This window comes from Mustelus asterias, unplaced genomic scaffold (genome assembly GCF_964213995.1).
Source record: "Mustelus asterias unplaced genomic scaffold, sMusAst1.hap1.1 HAP1_SCAFFOLD_2218, whole genome shotgun sequence".
NCBI lineage: Eukaryota > Metazoa > Chordata > Chondrichthyes > Carcharhiniformes > Triakidae > Mustelus > Mustelus asterias.
The window spans coordinates 23,061-44,362 of record NW_027592163.1 but is presented as its reverse complement, the minus strand read 5'-3'; the positions used below and the strand labels follow the sequence as shown (position 1 = coordinate 44,362).

The 21,302-nt window shown below is 46.2% G+C and overlaps 1 protein-coding gene across 1 annotated transcript in view; it reads left to right on the top strand.

The window, feature by feature from the left end:
* LOC144489469 (E3 ubiquitin-protein ligase TTC3-like) overlaps positions 1–21,302 on the top strand; it is a 56,413-nt gene that overhangs the window by 12,132 nt on the left and 22,979 nt on the right. The window contains exons 4-6 of the mRNA XM_078207332.1: positions 11,969–12,056; positions 14,537–14,587; positions 18,422–18,551. Of these exons, the coding sequence (XP_078063458.1) occupies positions 11,969–12,056; positions 14,537–14,587; positions 18,422–18,551 (269 nt within the window). The remainder of the gene's footprint in view (positions 1–11,968; positions 12,057–14,536; positions 14,588–18,421; positions 18,552–21,302) is intronic.

Here is a 21,302-nt window from a genome sequence, read left to right as displayed (position 1 = left end):
ATAATTGGCATAAGCGCGTACACACACAAATTCAAACACCCTGTATAATTGGCATAAGCGCACACACACACACCCTTATAATTGGCATAAACGCACACACTCACAGATATGCACCCTGTATAATTGGCATACATACACACATACACAGCTGCATGATTGGCCTCAGTTTTACTTGATGTATCTCTCATGTACACTTGCACACACAGCCTGTATGATTGGCATCAATTTCACGTGATTTAACACACGCACGCACACAAACACACACACACGCACCCTGCGTGATTGGCAAGTTTTACTTGATGTATCTCTCGCGCACACACGTACATACATGCGCACATAGGCACGCACACACACAGTCTGTATGATTGGCATTAGTCACACACACACCCTGTATAATTGGCATCAATTGCATTTGGTGTATCATTTCAAAATTACATTCTTAATCCTCAGTGTGCTCGTTAGTAATGCAGTGACAAAGGATGCCTGTTCAGTGTGTGACTTTTGATTGTGCAGGGATGGTGAAGGAATCTGTTGTCAGCTTTAATCATCAATACATTCTAAAAAAACAAATGTACTTTCTGGAAAGACAAAGTCACTGTCAGGAAGCCAGATAGGCTGACTTTTGTTAGTTATAGCTTGTAATTTAAATTCAGAGATGACTAGATTTAATACATGCAGAAAGAGGTCTGGGAAATGGTGCATGGTGGCACAGTGGTTAGCATTACTGCCTCACATTAGAAATCAGATGTAACAGTATTACAATTAAATAAAGGTAACTACAAAGATATGAGGGAGGAGTTGGCCAGAGTAGATTGGAAAGGGAGCCTAGCAGGGAAGACAGTGGAAGAGCAATGGCAGGAGTCTTTGAGAGTTATTCAGGAGGCACAACAGAAATTCATCCCAAGGAGAAGGAAGCATGCTAAGGGAAGGACGAGGGAAGTCAAGGACAGCACAAAAACAAAAGAAAAAGCATACAAAGTGGCAAGGATTAGTGGGAAGCCAGAGGATTGGGAAGTCTTTAAAAGCAAGCAAAGGACAACTAAAAAAGCAATAAGGGGGAGAAGATGAAATATGAGTGTAAGCTAAGTAGTAATATAAAAGAAGACAGGAAGAGTTTGTTTCAATATATAAAAGGTAAGAGAGAGGCAAAAATAGGCATTGGACCACTGGAAAATGAGGCTGGAGAAGTAATAATAGGAAACGAAGCAATGGCAGAGGAACTGAATAGTTACTTTGCATCAGTCTTCACGGTGGAAGATACCAGTGGGATGCCAGAGCTCCAGGAGAGTCAGGGGGCACAGGTAGTGTAGTGGCCATCACTAAGGAGAAGGTTCTGGGGAAACTGAAAGGTCTGAAGGTGGATAAGTCGCCTGGACCGGATGGACTAACCGGATGGACTACACCCCAGGGTTCTAAAAGAGATAGCCGAGGAAATTGTGGAGGCATTGGTGGTGATCTTTCAGGAATCACTGGAGGCAGGGAGGGTACCAGAGGACTGGAAATTAGCTAATGTAATACCGCTGTTTAAGAAGGGAGGGAGGCAGCAGATGGGAAATTATAGGCCGGTTAGCCTGACTTCGATCATTGGCAAGATTTTAGAGTCCATTATTAAAGATGAGATCGCAGAGTACTTGTAAGTGGGATAAAGTAGGACTGAGTCAGCACGGCTTTGTCAAGGGAAGATCATGTCTGACAAATCTGTTAGAGTTCTTTGAGGAGGTAACAAGGAAGTTAGATAAAGGAGAGCCAGTGGACGTGATTTATTTAGATTTCCAGAAGGACTTTGACAAGGTGCTGCATAGGAGACTGTTAAATAAGTTAAGTGCTTGTAGTATTAAAGGTAAGATCCTGGCATGGATAGAGGATTGGCTGACTGGCAGAAGGCAGAGAGTGGGGATAAAGGGGTCTTTTTCAGGATGGCAGCTGGTGACTAATGGTGTGCCTCAGGGGTCAACTTTTCACAATATACATTAATGATTTGGAAGAAGGAACTGAAGGCACTGTTGCTAAGTTTGTAGATGATACAAAGATACGTAGAGGGACAGGTAGTATTGAGGAAGCAGGGGGCCTGCAGAAGGACTTGGACAGGTTAGGAGAGCGGGCAAAGAAATGGCAGATGGAATACAATGTGGAAAAGTGTGAGGTTATGCATTTTGGTAGGAGGAATGGAGGCATAGACTATTTTCTAAATGGGAAAATGCTTAGGAAATCAGAAACACAAAGGGACTTGGGAGTCATTGTTCAAGATTCTCTTCAGGTTAACGTGCAAGTTCAGTCGGCAGTTAGGAAGGCAATTGCAATGTTCGCATTCATGTCGAGAGGGCTAGAATACAAGAGCAGGGATGTACTTCTGAGGCTGTATAAGGCTCTGGTCAGCTCTCATTTGGAGTATTGTGAGCAGTTTTGGGCCCCGTATCTAAGGAAGGATGTGCTGGCCTTGGAAAGGGTCCAGAGGAGGTTCACAAGTATGATTCCTGGAATGAAGACATCCCTTGTACAAGACATTAGTAATGCCACACTTGGAATACTGTGTGCAATTCTGGTCTCCGATTATAGAAAGGATATTATTAAACTAGAAAGAGTGCAGAAAAGATTAACTAGGATGCTACCGAGACTTGATGGTTTGAGTTATGAGGAGAGGCTGGATAGACTGGGACTTTTTTCTCTGGAGCGTAGAAGGTTGAGGGGTGATCTTATAGAGGTCTATAAAATAATGAGGGGCACAGATCAGCTAGATAGTCAATATCTTTTCCCAAAGATAGGGGAGCCTAAAACTGGAGGGCATAGGTTTAAGGTGAGAAGGGAGAGATACGAAAGGATCCAGAGGGGCAATTCTTTCACACAGAGGGTGGTGAGTGTCTGGAACAAGCTGCCAGAGGTAGTAGCAGAGGCGGGTACAATTTTGTATTTTAAAAAGCATTTAGACAGTTACATGGGTAAGATGGGTATAGAGGGTTATGGGCCAAATGCAGGCAATTGGGATTAGCTTAGGAGTTCTAAAAAAAAGGTGGCATGGACAAGTTGGGTTCAAAGGGCCTGTTTCCATGCTGTAAACCTTTATGACTCTATGAAGAGCTTGTCGTATGAGGAACGGTTGAGGACTCTGGACTCTGTACTCGTTGGAGTTTAGAAGGATGAGGGGGGATCTTATTGAAACTTACAGGATACTGCGAGGCCTGGATAGAGTGGAATGTGGAGAGGATGTTTCCACTAGTAGGAAAAACTAGAACCAGAGGGCACAACCTCAGGCTAAAGGGATGATCTTTTAAAACAAAGATAAGGAAGAATTTCTTCAGCCAGAGAGTGGTGAATCTGTGGAACGTTTTGCCGCAGAAGGCTGTGGAGGCCGGGTCATTGAGTGTGTTTAAGACAGAGATAGATAGGTTCTTGATTAATAAGGGGGTCAGGGGTTATGGGGAAAAGGCAGGAGAATGGGGATGAGAAAAACATCAGCCATGATTGAATGGCGGAGCAGACTCGATGGGCCGAGTGGCCTAATTCTGCTCCTATGTCTTATAGTCTTATGGTCTCACAGTGCCAGGGATCCTTGTTCAATTCTGGCCTTGGGTGACTGTCTGTGGATTTTACATGTTCTCCCCATGTCTGTGCGGGTTTCCTCCGGGTGCTCCGGTTTCTTCCCACACTCCAAAGATGTACAGGTTAGGTTGACTGGCCATGCTAAGTGGCTGGGATTGTTGTCGGTGCAGGCTTGATGGACCGAATGGCCTCTTTCTGCACTATAGGGATTCTATTATAAGTGGGTAGGGTTTTATTGGGGTACTACAGTTGGGATGGGCTGAATGGCTTCTGTCTGTGCTGTACAAATTTCATATTATTCATGTTAGTGCATCTTCCGTAGCATTGGCCACACTGAATTGGAGGAGACAATGTTTTGCAGCAATATTGTAATGGTGTTTATGCTGCAAAGGTGACAACAGCAGGGCAACTGAACTACTGTAATTCAATAAGTCAAAGTTCATTTTTTCTAATTGCTCCTGTGGGATTTTTTGATGGTGTTTTGGGGATTACGTTCTGCAATATTCTATTATTCTGGAAAACTGTAAATGAGTTATCGTTATGGTACACAACCTTTTATATCCTTTACCAGTTTTAATGCTCAGTATTCAGAGTAAAGTGGTTTGTGAGCTGTACCGGTTGGAGTTGGAACTGTAGCAGTACTGGGTTAAGGGAGTGGAGGGTTGTAGCACTGGAGGATTGTAGCACTGGTAGCACTCCCTCTGGTCTTGATTTTTGAACATGGGGTGAAAGTCTTGCTGGAATGCGACCGCCCCGCCCGCCATGGAATCGGAGCGGGCGAGGGGCGGATAGTGGAAATGTCCGTTGACCTCGGGCAGGAATTTCGGCTCTCGCTCAAGCCAACTCCAAAATCTCGCCTTTGGAGTTTGACAACACTGGTAAGTTTCTGGGCGATCCCATGGCCTGAATATTACTCCAGCAGTAAATAGGGTTAGTAAGACCAGATGTTACGACGCGGAGGTGATGTTTCCCTCTGCGCGATTTTGGAACCCCCCCAAAGGGATATACCTCGCCTCGTAATCTTAAGTAGGTGAGTGTGCGTGAGATAATTGGAAGCGATTGGTTTTGGTAGATTAAAGCAGGATCTGTCCCTGTCTTCATGACCAAGTGCAACTGTGTTTACCCCAGTCCAACGCCGGCATCTCCACTTCATGCACAATTAACAGGTCTTTATTTTTTAGAACTGGTGATAACCGTATTAAAACAATTAAGAAACTGAATAAACTCCCCAGTAGAACGCTGTTCGAATATTACAAGACTCAGTCCGGAATAATTAAATAACTCATTACAGAATATAGTCACTCTCAAATAATATAATACCAGGCGTATGAACTTCCTTCTGATGCTTCGGTCTGGAATACTTTCTGAGTTGGTTTCTCCTTCTATTTAGATGGTGATTTGATGAAGCTATGTATTAAAACTGCAGGATTTCATACGAGAGCCTCGCCTACCCTCTTTTCCCCAAGAGGTGGCAAGCTTACTCCAACAGTTATTTCCCCTTGACCGGGTATAAATACCTAGAATTACCTCACAGTATTCTTGCAATTTGAACGGCTTGAGGCTGTCAACAACACTCAAATTTGAATTCAATTGCTTCTGTGTCTTTGAATGCTTGCTTTAAAATCATTGGTCCAATTCAAAGCCTGTTTTGCTCTGAACAAAGAACAAAGAAAATTACAGCACAGGAACAGGCCCTTCGGCCCTCCAAGCCTGCACCGACCATGCTGCCCAACTGAACTAAAACCCCCTATCCTTCCGGGGACCATATCCCTCTATTCCCATCCTATTCATGCATTTGTCAGATGCCCCTTAAAACTCACTATCGTATCTGCTTCCACTACCTCCCCCGGCAACGAGTTCTAGGCACCCACCACTCTCTGTGTAAAAAAAAACTCTTTTAAACCTTGCCTCTCGCACCTTAAATCTATGCCCCCAGTAATTGACTCTTCCACCCTGGGATAAAGCTTCTGACTATCCACTCTGTCCGTGCCCCTCATAATCTTGTAGACTTCTATCAGGTCGCCCCTCAACCTCCGTCGTTCCAGTGAGAACAAACCAAGTTTCTCCAACCTCTCCTCATAGCTAATGCCCTTCATACCAGGTAACATCCTGGTAAATCTTTTCTGTACCCTCTCCAAAGCCTCCACATCCTTCGGGTAGTGTGGCGACCAGAATTGAACACTATATTCCAAATGCGGCCTAACTAAGGTTCTATAAAGCTGCAACATGACTTGCCAATTTTTAAACTCAATGCCCCGGCTGATGAAGGCAAGCATGCCGTATGCCTTCTTGACTACCTTCTCCACCTGCGTTGCCACTTTCAGTGATCTGTGTACCTGTACACCCAGATCCCTCTATCAATACTCTTAAGGGTTCTGCTATTTACTGCATATTTCCTAACAGAATTAGACCTTCCAAAATGCATTACCTCACATTTATCCGGATTAAACTCCATCTGCCATCTCTCCGCCCAAGTCTCCAACTGATCTATATCCTGCTGTATTGTCTGATGGTCCTCATCGCTATCCGCAAATCCAACAACCTCTGCTGGGACTCTGGCTGCTGCTTTGGACATAAATGTTGCAAAGTTAGCTTCTGCAGCCTGCTCTCTGCAGTATAAAATCCCAAGCACAAAGACACATGCTTTTTAAAGAGACAATGCGCTGTGATTTTCTTTTGGTTTTCTTAGCATTTCTGTTCAATATGTACATTTGTCAAACACCCACATTTTTAACCTTTATATATGCAACTTCATAACACAGAGGACATGAACTTTACTTAGTGAAAGTTACATTTCGACCAGCCAGCCTGGGAAGGACCTCTTTAATCAAGGGGGGGGGGGGCTCTTTAATCAAGGGGGGGGGGAGGGGGTGGAATGAATGTTTGGAATTGTTTCTTTAATAGGGTGCTTGAAGCAAAGATGTTAGGTGGGGTTTCCCCGGTTGCCCCTGTCTAGAGACCGGGTCATTTTAGCATGGGCAATCAACCTAACCCTTTGGACTGTGGGAGAAGAGCACCCGGAGAAAACCCACACAGACATGGGGAGAATGTGCAAACTCCACACAGACAGTCACCTGAGGCCGGAATCGCACCTGGGTCCCTGGCACTGTGATACTGCAGCACTAACCACTGTGCCGCTCTAGACTATATCATTGTCTGCGCAAGGGACCACAAAGATGTCTGCATCACCCGCACCATGACCGGAGCCAACGACTGCTGCACTGACCACTGACTAATCCACTCTACCGTCTCCCACACCGGCAGAGGCAGATCGAACTCTGCCGCAGGAGACTAGATGTCGCTGGACTCAAAGACTCTGAGAATAAAGACCTACTCAGTCGGAGCCTCACGGCTAACCAAGCAAGTCATCCTCCACCCTGAGGGACTGTCAACGAAGGAGTCTTTTAAACCAGTTGCCTTCTAACTGTCAGGGTGACTGAGTTTAATCACTTTCCGTCACAGTTCAGTCGGGCAGCCTGGTCGGTGCAGGCTTGGAGGGCCGAAGGGCCTGTTCCTGTGCTGTAATTTTCTTTGTTCTTAAACCTGATTGAAGGCCCAACCCCTCTCAAAGTCTCACCTTTCCCTGGCTGTCTTTTTCAGTGCAGCCACTGGGACGGGAGCTATATCTCTGGCAGTCTAACCTGAAATCTGTTGACACAGTGAGCTGGATCCATGCCCTGAACATTGTGGAGAATGTGTAGGAGTTCCAGCGGCAGTTTTCACACCCATTGCTTTATATTAAAATTAAACATCCAGCTTAATGACTTTGTGCAATAAAAATAAAATTCATACCTTTCAACTCTTTGTCTTGTTGAGATGTACGGTTGCTTACTCTGGTGAGACATATTCCTGGATGTTTCAGCACATGACCCCCCCCACTCCCCCCCCTTCACCCACCTCCAACCATCCCACCCAGTCAAATAGCCTTTATTAGAGACTTTGAATATCTTTATAACTAATAAACAAAATGATCAAAACCTACACAATTTTTTACACCCTGATGATTTCTTTTTCTTTCTGGTTGCTCACAGCAGTGCCTGTGAGATTGATCTTCAATACTTGGAGACTCCAGGATAATCCTGCTCATCTCCTCCAGGAAGAAGAAGATGAACATTTTGGTCCCAAGAGTTGTCTTGAAACCCTTGACCCCCAGCCTTTCAACTCATTTTCATAAATATATACAATTGTGAGGGGATTTGAGGATAGATGCTGAGAGGGTGTTTCCCTTTGTGGGAGAATCTAGAATTAGTGGGCACAGTTTCAAAATGAAGATCCTCCCATTTTGGACGGAGATGAGGAGGAATTCTTCTCTCCCAGAGAGTTGTTAGTGTGTAGAATTCTCGCCCTCAGTGAACACTGGAGGTTGGGTCATTGAATATATTCACGGCTGTGTTAGACCGACTTCCGATTGACAAGAGAGTCAAGGTTCATGGGGACAGGAGTTGAGGCCACATTGGATCAGCCATGATCTTATTGACTGGTGGAGCAGGCTGGAGGGGCCAGGTGGCCCACTCCTCTTATTTCATACTGATCCAGAACAATCAGTGCCCGTCTTCAAATGTGCATATGTTCCCCCTCCCGTTGTTTGTTGCCAAACTTGTTCTAAACAAAATGAAAGATTTCTAACAACCCAAAACTTCCCGAGGCCCCAAATAGGCCCTGGATCACTGCCAAGTTTGCCCAAACTGGCTCATTTGGCTGAACCTTCATTTACCCGACCTCAAAAAAATAATGGGCGTGATTTTATGGCCTCGCTCGGGCATGACCGGAATTTCCCGCCCGAGGTCAAAGGAGATTTCCCATTGTCGGACCCTCGCCCGCTCCGACTCTAGGCAGGTGAGGTGGTAGGGTTCCGGCCTATAACTCAGTTTGAACATTGCGCTCCTGACTACAAGGAAATTATTCCAGGAATTATTACTTTCCATCAAACACCTTAGCTGTGAGAGCTGTGCTCTGTTGCAAACTCATAAAGAGTACACTTTTATTGCAGCAAGGAATTTGGAATTTGCACTGAGTTGTACCAACTGGCGATCTCATTTAGAGATTGTTAACAATACAAATGGCAGAAAATGGAAATCCCAATTCCTCCAAACAGGTTTTCCTTCCATGCCAGTTAGCCACACCGACCTCTCTCTCTCTCTCTCCCTCGCCCCCCCCCCCCCCCCCCAACCCGCTTTATTCATTCTTGGGTTTTGGGTGTCTTATGGGCGGCACCATTCACATGCAGACAGTTGGCCTATCCCTCAGTTAGCATTAATGTTTAGAATTTTTAGGCAGCTTGGGCCTTGGTTAAAACCTGCTTGCACCCTGCGTATGTTTTACTTTTCCTTCTGTCTTCAGGGAAAAATGCTTCACAGCTGTGTGGGTTTGGGAGCTTGTCAGGCCAGGAATTGAGTGGACATTCTGTCCTGCCACTCTGTAGTGTGGGTTAGCACGTGGCAGCACGTGGGGGGGGCTGTACTTTCATTAGTCGCTTGTTTTCTCTCCATTGTTACATCTCTCCCTCTGGAATATTTTGTCAATATGACAAGCAGCGGATCTGCTGAGAGATACCCGTGAACAACCTTCCATTAGTGTTTCATTCCAAAATTCCTCTCCTGTCTCTCATGTCCTTGTTTCTGATGTCTCCGAGTCAGAAGGTCGTGGGTTCCAGCCCCACTCCAGAGACTTGTCCAGACTGATATTCCCATTGCAGTACTGAGGGAGTGCTGCACTATCTGAGGTGGCATCTTTCATGTCAGACAATAAATGAGGCCCTGTCTCCGTAGATCATATCTGGCTTTCTTGTATAGGTCAGGGTCACCTGACTTGAACGCCTCAGACTTGGACTCATCAGGCAGTGGATATCCCTGTTCATCCATGGTTTCCGGTTGTGAAACACGCGGATTTGCTTCTTTGGTGCACAGTCTTCTACACACTTACAAATGATGTCAGTTATTGTCGTGGTGTACTTGTTCAGTCTACATCAATGGGGTCAAAGTAGAAATGGGCGAGAGCTTCAAGTTTCCCAGTATCCAGATCACCAAAACCTGTCCTGGTCCCTCCATGCCGACACTGTAGTTTAGAAAGCCCACCAACGCCTCTACTTTCCCAGGAGACTAAGGAAATTTGGCATGTCAGCTCTGACTCTCACCAACTTCTACAGATGCACCTAGAAAGCATTCTTTCTGGTTGTATCACAGCTTGGTATGGTCTCTGCTCTGCAAAAAAATTAGAAAGGATCGTGAATGAAGCCCAGTCTATCACGCAAACCAACCTCCCATCCATTGACTCTGTCTACACTTCCCGCTGCCTTGGAAATGCAGCCAGCATAATCAAGGACCTCACGCACCCCGGACATTCTCTCTTCTACCTTCTTCCATCGGGGAAAAGATACAGAAGTCTGAGGTCACGTACCAACCGACTCAAGAACAGCTTCTTCCCTGCTGTCATCAGACTTTTGAATGGACCTACCTTGCATTAAGCTGATCTTTCTCTGTATCCTCGCTATGACTGTAACACTACATTCTGCACTCTCTCCTTTCCTTCTCTATGAACGGTATGCTTTGTCTGTATAGCGCGCAAGAAACAATACTTTTCACTGTATACTAATACATGTGACAATAATAAATCAAATCAAACCTGTCCCCTCTTGTGAACATAAGTGATATCATGGCATTATTTTGAGGAAGAACAGGAAAGTTCTCCCCGGTGTCCTAGCCAACATCTATCCATTAACCAGATTATTTGGCGATTATAAGGGGTGAGATTCTCCAGCCTCCCAGCTGCGTGTTTCCCGCTGGTGGGAGGTGGCGTGTCGTTTCCCAGCAGCGGGATTCTCTGCTCCCGATCTTGTCGATGGGAATTCCCATTGATGTCACCCCACGCCACTGGGAAACCCGTGGGTGTGGCTGCACTGCCGGCAGAACCGGAGAATCCCGCCGACGTGAATGGCCGGAGAATTCCAGTCCATATCTCTGCTGTGGGAGCTTGCTGTGCGTAATTTTGGCTGATGCATTTCGTCCGTAACTTCACTTCAAAAGGATTACATTGGCTATAAAGCCAATGACCCGAGGTCACGAAAGGCGCTATATGAATGCAAGTTTTTTTCTTTCTCAATCTAAATGTTTCTCTCTCTTTAGTTTTGACACAGAGTTAAGGTTTTGGGCAGGAGATGTAGGGGGGGATGAGAACGCAGCGAATGGTAATGACCTGGAACTCGCTGCCCGCGCAGGTGGTGGAAGCGGAGAAGATGAACAATTTCCAAAGGAAATTGGATGAACACTTTAGGGAATTAAACTTGGCAAGGATAAAGGAACTGAACAGGGGAGTGGGACTGACTGGATTGCTCTGCAGGGAGCTGGCATGGACTCGATGGGGCAAATGGCCTCCTTCTGTGACTGGTTGCCCCTGATGATTCTTGATATCAATGTCTCGGAGCTATGCACACATGAGGAAATTTCCCAGTAACCTGGCCAGAGTGTCCCCCAGGGACAGGGAAGAGAAAATCAGCCAGGGATTTTATTGAGAAAATCACAGGTAATAGTAGATGAGGAACGACAATCATCTTATGCTTAATACATTCATCCAAAGGTCATTGACTGTTGTCCATGCAGGGCCTTAGACATTTCTCTCCATTAGAGTTTGTTTTATATATATCTTGAGGGCCACCACTCTGCAAACACAGTGGCACACTCCTGCTTCACAGCGCCAGGGAGCGGGGTTCGGTGACTGTGCGGAGTCTGCGCATTCTCCCTGTGTCTGCGTGGGTTTCCTCCGGGTGCACCGGTTTCCTCCCACATTCCAAAGATGCGCGGGTTAGGTTGATCAGCCATGCTAAATTGCCCCTTAGTGTCGGGGGATTAGTGTCAGGGTAAATGCATGGGGTTACTGGAATAGGGCCTGGGTGGGACTGTTGTTGGGGCAGGTTTGATGGGCTGAGTGGCCTCCTTCTGCACTGTAGGAATCCTATGATTTTATGATGTGGAGATGCCAGCGTTAGACTGGGGTGAGCACAGTAAGAAGTCTCAGGTTAAAGTCCAACAGGTTTATTTGGAATCACGAGCTTTTGGAACGCTGCTCCTTCATCAGGGTGAGTGGAGAGGTAGGTTTCAGAAACACGGCATCTGTAGACAAAGGGCAATTGTGTCTTTGCCTATATATGCCATGTTTGTGAAACTTACTTCCGAAAGATCGTGATTCCAAATAAACCTGTTGGACTTTAACCTGGTGTTGTGAGACTTCTTACTATGATTTTATGAAGCATGGCACAAGGCGAGGAGGCAGTTCCGCATGAACTGCCATAGCTGGCACAAGGATTGAACCTATGGCATTGGCATCGCTTTCTAGCCAGCTGAGCTAGTGACCCAGGGAGCAATTAATTTGGTAATGGCAGATAGATGTTGGGTTATGCATTGGATTCAGCTGTTTTTTTCCCTTCCTGATTCTGCAGGAACTGCAAAGATGAAGCTGTGGATTTAACTGTGATTCAGACCATGGAAATCATGTGGACGCTTTATGGAGAGGTGAAAAAGAAATGTGTAAGTTGGAACTTCCTATTTTGGAAATCTCACAGTGATGTCAGTTACACTGGTGGCTACGTGCAGGTAACAGCTTCCTGGAATGACAGGCTGGGCCTGAATTGTGATCAGTTTTCTGGCAGGAAGTGGTTCCCGATGAACTGCAAAGTCCTCAGCATGAGAGAGGAGGCTCCTTATGTCGGCATTGTTGAATATTGACCAATTTCATATCTAGAGGGCTAGAATACAAGAGCAGGGATGTACTGCTGAGGCTGTGTAAGGCCCTAGTCAGTCCCCATTTGGAGTATTGTGAGCAGTTTTGGGTCCCATACCAAAGGAAGGATGTACTGACCTTGGAGGGGGTCCAGAGGAGGTTCACAAGAATGATCCCAAGAATGAAGGGTTTGTCATTTGAGGAGTCTGGGCCTATACTTGAATGGAGTTTAGAAGGATGAGGGGGGATCTAATTGAAACTTGCAGAATACTGAGAGGCCAAGGTAGCATGGACATGGAGAGGATGTTTCCATTAGTGGGAGAGACTAGAACTCGAGGGCACAACCTCATAGTGAAGGGACAGTCCTTTAAAAGAGAGATGAAGAGGCATTACTTCAGCCAGAGGGTGGTGATTCTGTGGAAGTCATTGTCACAGAGGGCTGTGGAGGCCAGGTCATTGAGTGTCTTTTAAGACAGAGAGAGATAGGTTCTTGATCAATAAGGGGACCAAGGTTTATGGAGAGAAGGCAGGAGAACGGGGATGAGAATCATATCAGCTATGATTGAATGGTGGAGCAGACTCCATGGGCCAAATGGCCTAATTCTGCTCCTATTTCTTATGGTCTATGGTCTCAATTAATTTCTCCCCCTCCCTCTGAAAGCTCTTAGATGTAGGATTTGTCTCCATAGTCACTGGAAGAGTCCATTACCTCAGACAATGAACGCTGGTGAGCTTTTTAAAAATTCTTTCATGAGATGTAAACATCTTTGTATTTATTACCCATCTCTAATTGCCCTTGAGAAGGTGGCGGTGAGCTTGTCTTCTTGAACCACTGCGGTCCATGTGAAAGTACGCCCACAGCACTGTTAGGAAAGGAGTTCCAGGGTTTTGACTCACCGACAGTGAAGCAACGGTGTTATATTCCCCAGTCAAGATGGTCTGTGGCTTGGAGGGGAACTTGCAGTTGGTGGTGTTCCCATGTGTCTGCTGCCCTTGTCCTTCTAGGTGGTACAGGTCGCGGGTTTGGAAGGTGGACTTCGAGGAGCCTTGGCGAGTTGCTGCACTGCATCTTGTAGATGGTATACACTGTGCATCGGTGGTGGAGGGAGTAAATGTTGAAGGTGGTAGATAGGGTGTTTTTCAAATAGGCTGCTTTATACTAGGTGGTGTTGAGTTTCTCAAGTATTGTTGAAGCTACACTCAACCAGGCAAGTGGAGAATATTCCATCACACTCCTGACTTGTGCCATGTAGAAGGTGGACAAGATTTGAGGAGTCAGGAGGTGAGTTACTTGCCACAGATTTCCCAGCCCCTGACCTGCTCTTGTAATCACAGTATTTACAAAGCTGGTCCAGTTCAGTTTCTGGTCAATGGAAAACCCCCAGGATGCTGATGGTGGGGTCTTTAGTGATGATGATGCCATTGAATGTCAAGGAGAGATGGTTAGGTCCTCTCTTGTTGGAGATGGTCATTGCCTGAAATTATATAGCAGAAATGTTATTATCAGCCCAAGCCTGAATGTTGTCCAAATCTTGCTTAGTATGGATATGGAATGCTTCAGTCTCTGAGGAGTTGCAAATGGCGCTGATTAGTCACGAGTGAACATTCAAACTTGTGACCTTTTGTTGGAGGGAAGCGGTTCAACTGTAGAAGTTAACACAAAGACCGGGTTACACTTGATAGTGATAATTTATTGTTAAGTTTATTGACTACAAAATGATGGCTATCTTGGAGTAACGCCACATTATTCCCCTATTTAAGGGACTCTGGGAGGGGGAATTTAGTTTGATGGGAGGAGTGGACGTGGAGAGGATGTTTCCACGAGTAGGAAAAACTAGAACCAGAGGGCACAACCTCAGGTTAAAGGGACGACCTTTTAAAACAGAGATGAGGAGAAATTTCTTCAGCCAGAGTGGTGAATCTGTTGTACTCTTTGCCCGCAGAAGGCTGTGGAGGCCAGGTCATTGAGTGTCTTTACGACAGAGATAGATAGGTTCCTGATTAATAAGGGGATCAGGGGTTATGGGGAAAAGGCAGGAGAATGGAGATGAGAAAAATATCAGCCATGATTGAATAGCGGAGCAGACTCGATGGGCCGAGTGGCCTAATTCTGCTCCTATGTCTTCTGGTCTGATAGGAGGGATGTTACGAAGGATTGGGGGCAATAAACTTGAAAAGCTGAAAGGACACATGGGATATTCCATCATCGAAGCAGTTTGTGAGCTGCTTGCAGTGTGTCTGCAATCAAGGGTTCTTTGTCTTATTTTCTTTCTCAATTCAATTTCAGAATCATGGGGGATTTGTCGTTGCCCTCCTGAAGAACTTTGATCAAGTGAAGGTGAGTAATCAGGAAAGGTGCTGCGCGGTGGCACAGTGGTTAGCACTGCTGCCTCACAGCGCCAAGGACCCGGGTTCAATTCCAACCTTGGGTCACTGTCCGTATGGAGTTTGCGCATTCTCCCCGTGTCTGCGTGGGTTTCCTCCCACAGTCCAAAGATGTGTAGGTTAGGTGGATTGGCCATGCTAAATTGACCCTAGTGCCATAGGGATTAGCAGGGTAAATATGTGGGGTTACAGGGCCTGGGTGGGAATGTTGTCGGTGCAGACTCGATGGGCCGAATGGCCTCCTTCTGCGTTGTAAGGATTCTATGACATCCTATGCAGAGTGAATCTTGCAGAATCTGTCATAATTCATTGTGAATCTTAGCAGGTGTAAGATTCTGTGAGGGACACCTTGTCGTGGAGTCACAGATTCATTGCAGCACAGAAGGAGACCATTCGGCCTATTGAGTCCATTCTGGCTTTCTGTAGAGCAATTCAGTCAGTCTCAATCACAGCCCCTCCCCACCACCCACCCACCCACCACCACCCACCATACCTGTAGCCCTATAAGTTTACTTTCCTTAAAGGCCCATCCAATTTCCTTCCAAAATCATTCAGCTTCTCCACTTCCACCATCCTGGTGGTCATGATGTGGAGATGCCGGCGTTGGACTGGGGTGGGCACAGTAAGAAGTCTCACAACACCAGGTTGAAGTCCAATAGGTTTATTTGGAATCACGAGCTTTCGGAGCGCTGCTCCTTCATCAGGTGAGTGGCTTCTCAGGCGAGGGACAGGTCAGCCACTCACCTGAGGAAGGAGCAGTGCTCCGAAAGCTCGTGATTCCAAATAAACCTGTTGGACTTTAACCTGATGTTGTGAGACTTCTTCTTGTGACCATCCTGGTGGGCAACGAGTTCTAGTTCGTTACCACTGGCTGCGTAACAGAAGTCCTTCTGGACCTCTCCCCTACTTCTCTCGCCCAAAACCTTAAATCTGTGTCTAAAATGAAGACAGAAAATGCTGGAAACACGCAGCAGGTTAGACCATGTAGAATAAACTGCACTGTAAGCAACGAATACTGTATACCAAATTGAAAGAGGTGTAAATAAATCCCTGCTTCATCTGGAAGGAAACAAAGCGGAGATACCAAACACAGGTTGGGTGACTGCTTTGCAAACACCTCTGTTTAGCCTGCAAGCATGACCCCCTCCCATGCTTCCGGTGGCCTATCGTTTTAATTCTCCACTTTGCTCTGAGGTTGACGTGTCTGCCATGGCCAGTTGCACTGTTCCAGTGAAACTCAGTGTAAACTTGAGGGACACTACCTGACCTTTCGATTAGGCACTTTTATTTCTGTAATGTCATAACTATGTTCGGGGTTGTAGGTTTTGGACAAAAAGAAAAAAGATGTGTTTTGCACACGTAGATTCTAACTAACAACAACAGATTTATTGAGAGGACTGTTGGTTTGTACAGAGGATAAACAAAATAAAACAGCAGCCTGTGCAACACGCTAATAACATCACCATCAAATCATGTGATCAGCTCTTAAAGTAACCATGCAACCACTTAAATATATAACAATTTCCTTTATTCTTTCATGGGATGTGGGCATCACTGGCAAGGGCAACATTTATTATCCATCCCTCATTATCCTTCAACGGAATGACTTGACTGGCCATTTCAGAGGACTGTTGAGTGTAAAGCGCATTGCTGTGGGCCTGGATTAAACCAGATCAAATTTCTTCAGATTTTCTTTTGTGAAGGGCATTAGTGAACTAGATGGGTTTTTAAGGCAACCAATAATGGTCTCATGATCACCATTACTGAGACTAACTTTCAACTCCACACTCTGGCCATTAGTCGGACAACACATCCTTCCCTGCCTTCCTACGCCAACTGGAAAGTAAAAAGACTCATCATCTGATTGGATGATGCTTGACTATCAGCCAAGAAGTCTTCCCCCTCACCCCCGGCCCATGTTCAATGTTTTTATATCTGGTAAAGAGGAATGCTCAAAGGAAATGACAAAAAATATACATTAATGTGCCGATGGTTTTTCTCTCTAGTGTTGCACACAGCAGATCGGTCTTCAATTCTTGGAGAGTCCAGACCAATCCTGGGGGGGGTTGGCAATCCCAGTTAAAGTGCCGTGCCCCCCTACCCCGAACTGGGCAAAATATTCCAGCTGAGGCTTGGCCACAGCTCGATTACGGAACCCAAGGTTCGCAGGTTCTGGTCCCCCCCCCCCCCCCAAGCTCTCGAGTTGATGTCAAGCCCCATGCTCCCATATCAGTCAGCCTGCTGGTTGGAACCCTTGTGTTCCTTGAGACGGGATGCACGCCATGCTACCTGACTTTATATTAGGCTGAGGTAGGAAGCTGGTGCAGGCAGCTGTAACTTTTCTAACCAGTGTTTTACAAGGACACATTCCCCCCGATGCCTAGCAACACTCGCATCCTTTCCTTCAGTAATTTTCTCATTATCCCTAAACTATCTGACCTACTGTTATTTATGCTATTTATTGTAGCATTACAATTATAGCATAAACATCACGCGGCAAAATCTAATCTATCCTCTATTACTCACGCTGTCTTAATTTTATATTGTGCTTAATAACAGATGAAGCCCTGTTCATCCTCCTCATCTCAATAGACATTTCATTACCTGACGACAGGGATGTTTTACCACCGTTGTCTTGACAACCTGTCTTCAGTGAAGTGCTTGTCTTTCTAACTCGGGTCAACTCCACGTTCCTACAGTACACGACCAAGGAATGTTACTCATTTTGTGTTAATATAAGCTTAAATTCTATAGGTGGCAGACTATTTTGACTGTAGGACCATTGCAAACTAGCCAGGTTCATCCACTGCCCTCCCGCATGCACACACACTCTTCCAGAGAGTAATAACCAAGGCTGTTTTTTTTTGTATCTTTCCTGTATCGTTGTTGCCACGGCGACTCGAGCAAAGAGAAATCTGGAATTGAAAGCTACTCTTGGTAATTTTGATCACAAAACTGTCATAGTTTATTGTGAAAACCCGTTTGGTTCACTAATGTCCTTCAGGGAAGGAAATCTGCCCTCCTTTCCCAGTCTGGCCTCGGTGTCACTCCAGACCCACAGCAATGTGGTTGATTCTTCATTGCCCTCAGTTCAAGGGCAGTTGGGGATGGACAGCTGTATTGACTTTAATCAGGCAATTGAGGTGGGCCTGTTAGAACATGAACTCCCTGATTAAGGGCCCTTCCGTGCCCGCTGGGCACCGCAGGGACTGGGGTGTAACATTGACCCCTTTGATCACATTTTAATTTGATGTTTTAAGTTACCTTTCCGTTTTGCCTTTTGTTTTGGGCGGTTCCCCTCCTTTTAGGGAGCTGCCCCTTTTTGAGTTGTCCCTCAGTTAAATTGATTTTGTTTATTTGGCTGAACACAAAATGATGTCCCTGATTAAGGGCCAAATTGATGGGCCAGTCAGGGAGCCTCTTGCTCTGTACTTAACAAGGCGTGTCAGTTCCTCTGGGACTCCGAGTGTAGACTGCTAACGGAAAACACTCTGTATGCAGTTGTCAGACTTGTAAATAAAGGGATTTTGGTGAAGGGATTTCTGCCTCCGAGGACTTATCACAGCAGCAAATTCAGGCCTTGCCAGCAGTGACCGCACCCCATGGAAGAATAAAAGAAAGAGGCTGGAATCTTACCGCCGCTCACGCCGGTGGGATTTTCCCATCCAAACTCTCCGACTAGGCTGCAGCGGGAGCGTGGCGTGAATGGCAGGTAAGATCACGCCCAGAGTCTTTGAGGGAAGCAAAAGGTTATACCTAACAATTCTTTCTTGTGTCTTCTCCCCAGGATGATTCTGAACTGAAGGAGGTCATCTGCTGTACAAAACCCTTAATAAACCAAATTCCCATTGACAGGATAGCCCCTCACTGGACAGATCTCCAGAAGAACACGGCCCTTACAATACTGCTGGCACACTGTAAGATTCTCGCTTAATCAGGCTGCAACTTGTGACATGCTTTAAAAAAAAAATGCGGTTTTCAGAGGTCCTTTTGTGTTGTTTGTACCAATTCATTTCTATTCAGTTGAGCTTCAATTGCATTCAAGAACTTCAACATATTCCAGGACAAAGCATCACCTTCAACATTTGCTCCCTTTCACCACCCACACACAGCGGCAGCAGTGTGTACCATCTGCACTCACCAAGCCTCCTATGACAGCACTTTCCAAACCCACGACCTCTGTGGGTGGCACGGTAGCACAGTGCTTAGCACTGCTGCCTCACAGCACCCAGGGACCTGGGTTCAATTCCCGGCTTGGGTCACTGTCTGTGCAGAGTCTGCACATTCTCCCTGTGTCTGCGTGGGTTTCCACCGGGTGCTCCGGTTTCCTCCCACAGTCCAGAAGACGTAGGTTAGGTGCGTTGTCCATGCTAAATTCTCCTTCTCCCTCAGTGTGCCTGAACAGGTGACAGAGTGAGGCGACTAGGGGATTTTCACAGTAACTTCATTGCACTGTTATTGTAAGTCTCCTTGTTTCACTAATAAATAAACTTTAAACTACCACCTAAAAGGGACAAGGGCAGCAGATGCATGGGAACACCACCACCTGCAAGTTCCCCCCCCAAGTCATACACCCTCCTGACTTGGAAATATATTGTTCCTTCATTGTCGCTGGATCAATATCCTGGAACTCCTTTCCTCACAGTATCCATGTCCCTATACCACATGCACAAGAAAGCACCACCACCTTCTCAAGGGCAATTAGAGATGGGCAATAAATGCTGGAAAGCCAGCGATGCCCACGTCCCATAAATGAATATTAGAGAAAAAAATAATTGCACTTTATTGTAGACTAAGTTTACATCTAAAACCTTCTTGTGGAGTAGTTGAACAACATTTTGGGATAATAATTTGAGACACGACTTATTGGAAGTTTAGCATTTTCTCCTTTGACCTTGTACAGGTCTGATGTAGCATCATTGATGGTGACTAATCATTAACTCTATTCTCATTGTCTCACAAGATGGCAGAAGCGCATTAGATAAATGTTTTTTTTTGGCCTGTCAAATCATGTGTTTTTGAAGTGTAAGATAAAGGCTAAGCCTGAATGAAACATAGAAAATCTTTCTAAAGTTTAAAGTTTATTCATTAGTGTCACAAGTAAGGCTTACATTAACACTGCAATGAAGTTACTGTGAAAATCCCCTAGTCGCCACACTCCAGCGCCTGTTCGGGAACACTGAGGGAGAATTTAGCATGGCCAATGCACCGAACCAGCGCGTCTTTCAGACTGTGGGAGGAAACCAGAGCACCCGGAGGAAACCCACGCAGACACGGGGAGAATGTGCAGGCTCCGCACCGACAGTGGCCCAAGCCGGGATTTGAACCCGTGTCCCTGGCGCTGTGAGGCAGCAGTGCTAATCACCGTGCCGCCCTTGGCAAGAAAAAGGCAGCGGAGCCATGAACCGTTCAGCATGAGGTGCCAATGAGGGAAGCTGGATATTGCGAGGGAAACTGGACTGTCCGTTGAGGCAAACCAGATGTTGGAGGTCAGGGAAAGCTGCCACTGAGGGAGGCTAAATGTTGGGTGGTGAGGAGCGAGGGGGTGGGAGGCACGGCGGCACAGTGGTTAGCACTGCTGCCTCACAGCGCCAGGGACCCGGGTTCGATTCTCGGCTTGGGTCACTGTCTGTGCAGAGTCTGCAAGTTCTCCCCGTGTCTGCGTGGGTTTCCTTTGGGTGCTCCGGTTTCCTCCCCAGTCCGAAAGACAGGCTGGTTAGGTGCATTGGCCGTGCTAAGTTCTCCCTCAAAGTACCTGAACAGGTGCCGGAGTGTGGCGACTAAGGAATTTTCACAGTAACTTCATTGCAGTGTTAATATAAGCCTACTTGTGACACTAATAAATGGACTATTAAGGATAGCTGAAGAGAGGCCTCTAGTCTGGTGAGCCTAGTTCAGAACTTCCCGTCCTCCTGACTGAAGGCCAAGTACCTGGGAGGGAATGATCAATGTTCAAATAATAATGCAAACTAACCAGAGTGCCTGTCTCTGCAATCGCACACACCATTGCTTCCTCTGCAACCTTCACCAATATTGCAGTGTTTCCACATGGACAGCAGGGTAGCGAGAGTGAAGGTTTTATTAAGTAAAACAGATTCCGGTTTTTATTGTTGAATTGCTCATTTTTCTTTTCTTCCCATTTTATTACAGCCAGTGACAGATCCTGGGGCCCAGTGCCAAGGTTAATATTTCATGTGTAAGCCCAGGCAGTGTAGACAGGCTCTTCAGAACTTCTGTTCCTATTCCTCTCCCCCACAGAGCTTTGGGTGCTCAGTCTTCGAGTCTGTTCACGATCGTTTTTTGTCCTCTCTGAATCAAGGAATGTGGGCCCAGGGCAGGAAAGTGACATTGAGATAGAAGATCAGGCATGTCTTATCGAAAGAGGAGGCAAGTTTGGGAGGCCAAATGGCCTACACCTATTCCTATATCTAATCGGAGTGGCACAGTGGTTAGCACTGCCGCCTCACAGCACCAGGGACTCGGGTTTGATTCCCGGCTTGGGTCACTGTCTGTGTGGAGTTTGCACACATTCTCCCCGCGTCTGCGTGGGTTTCCTCCGGGTGCTCCGGTTTCCTCCCACAGCCCAAAGATGTGCGGGTTAGGTGGATTGGCCGTGCTAAATTGCTCCTTGATGTCAGTGGGACTAGCTAGGGTAAATGCGTGCGGTT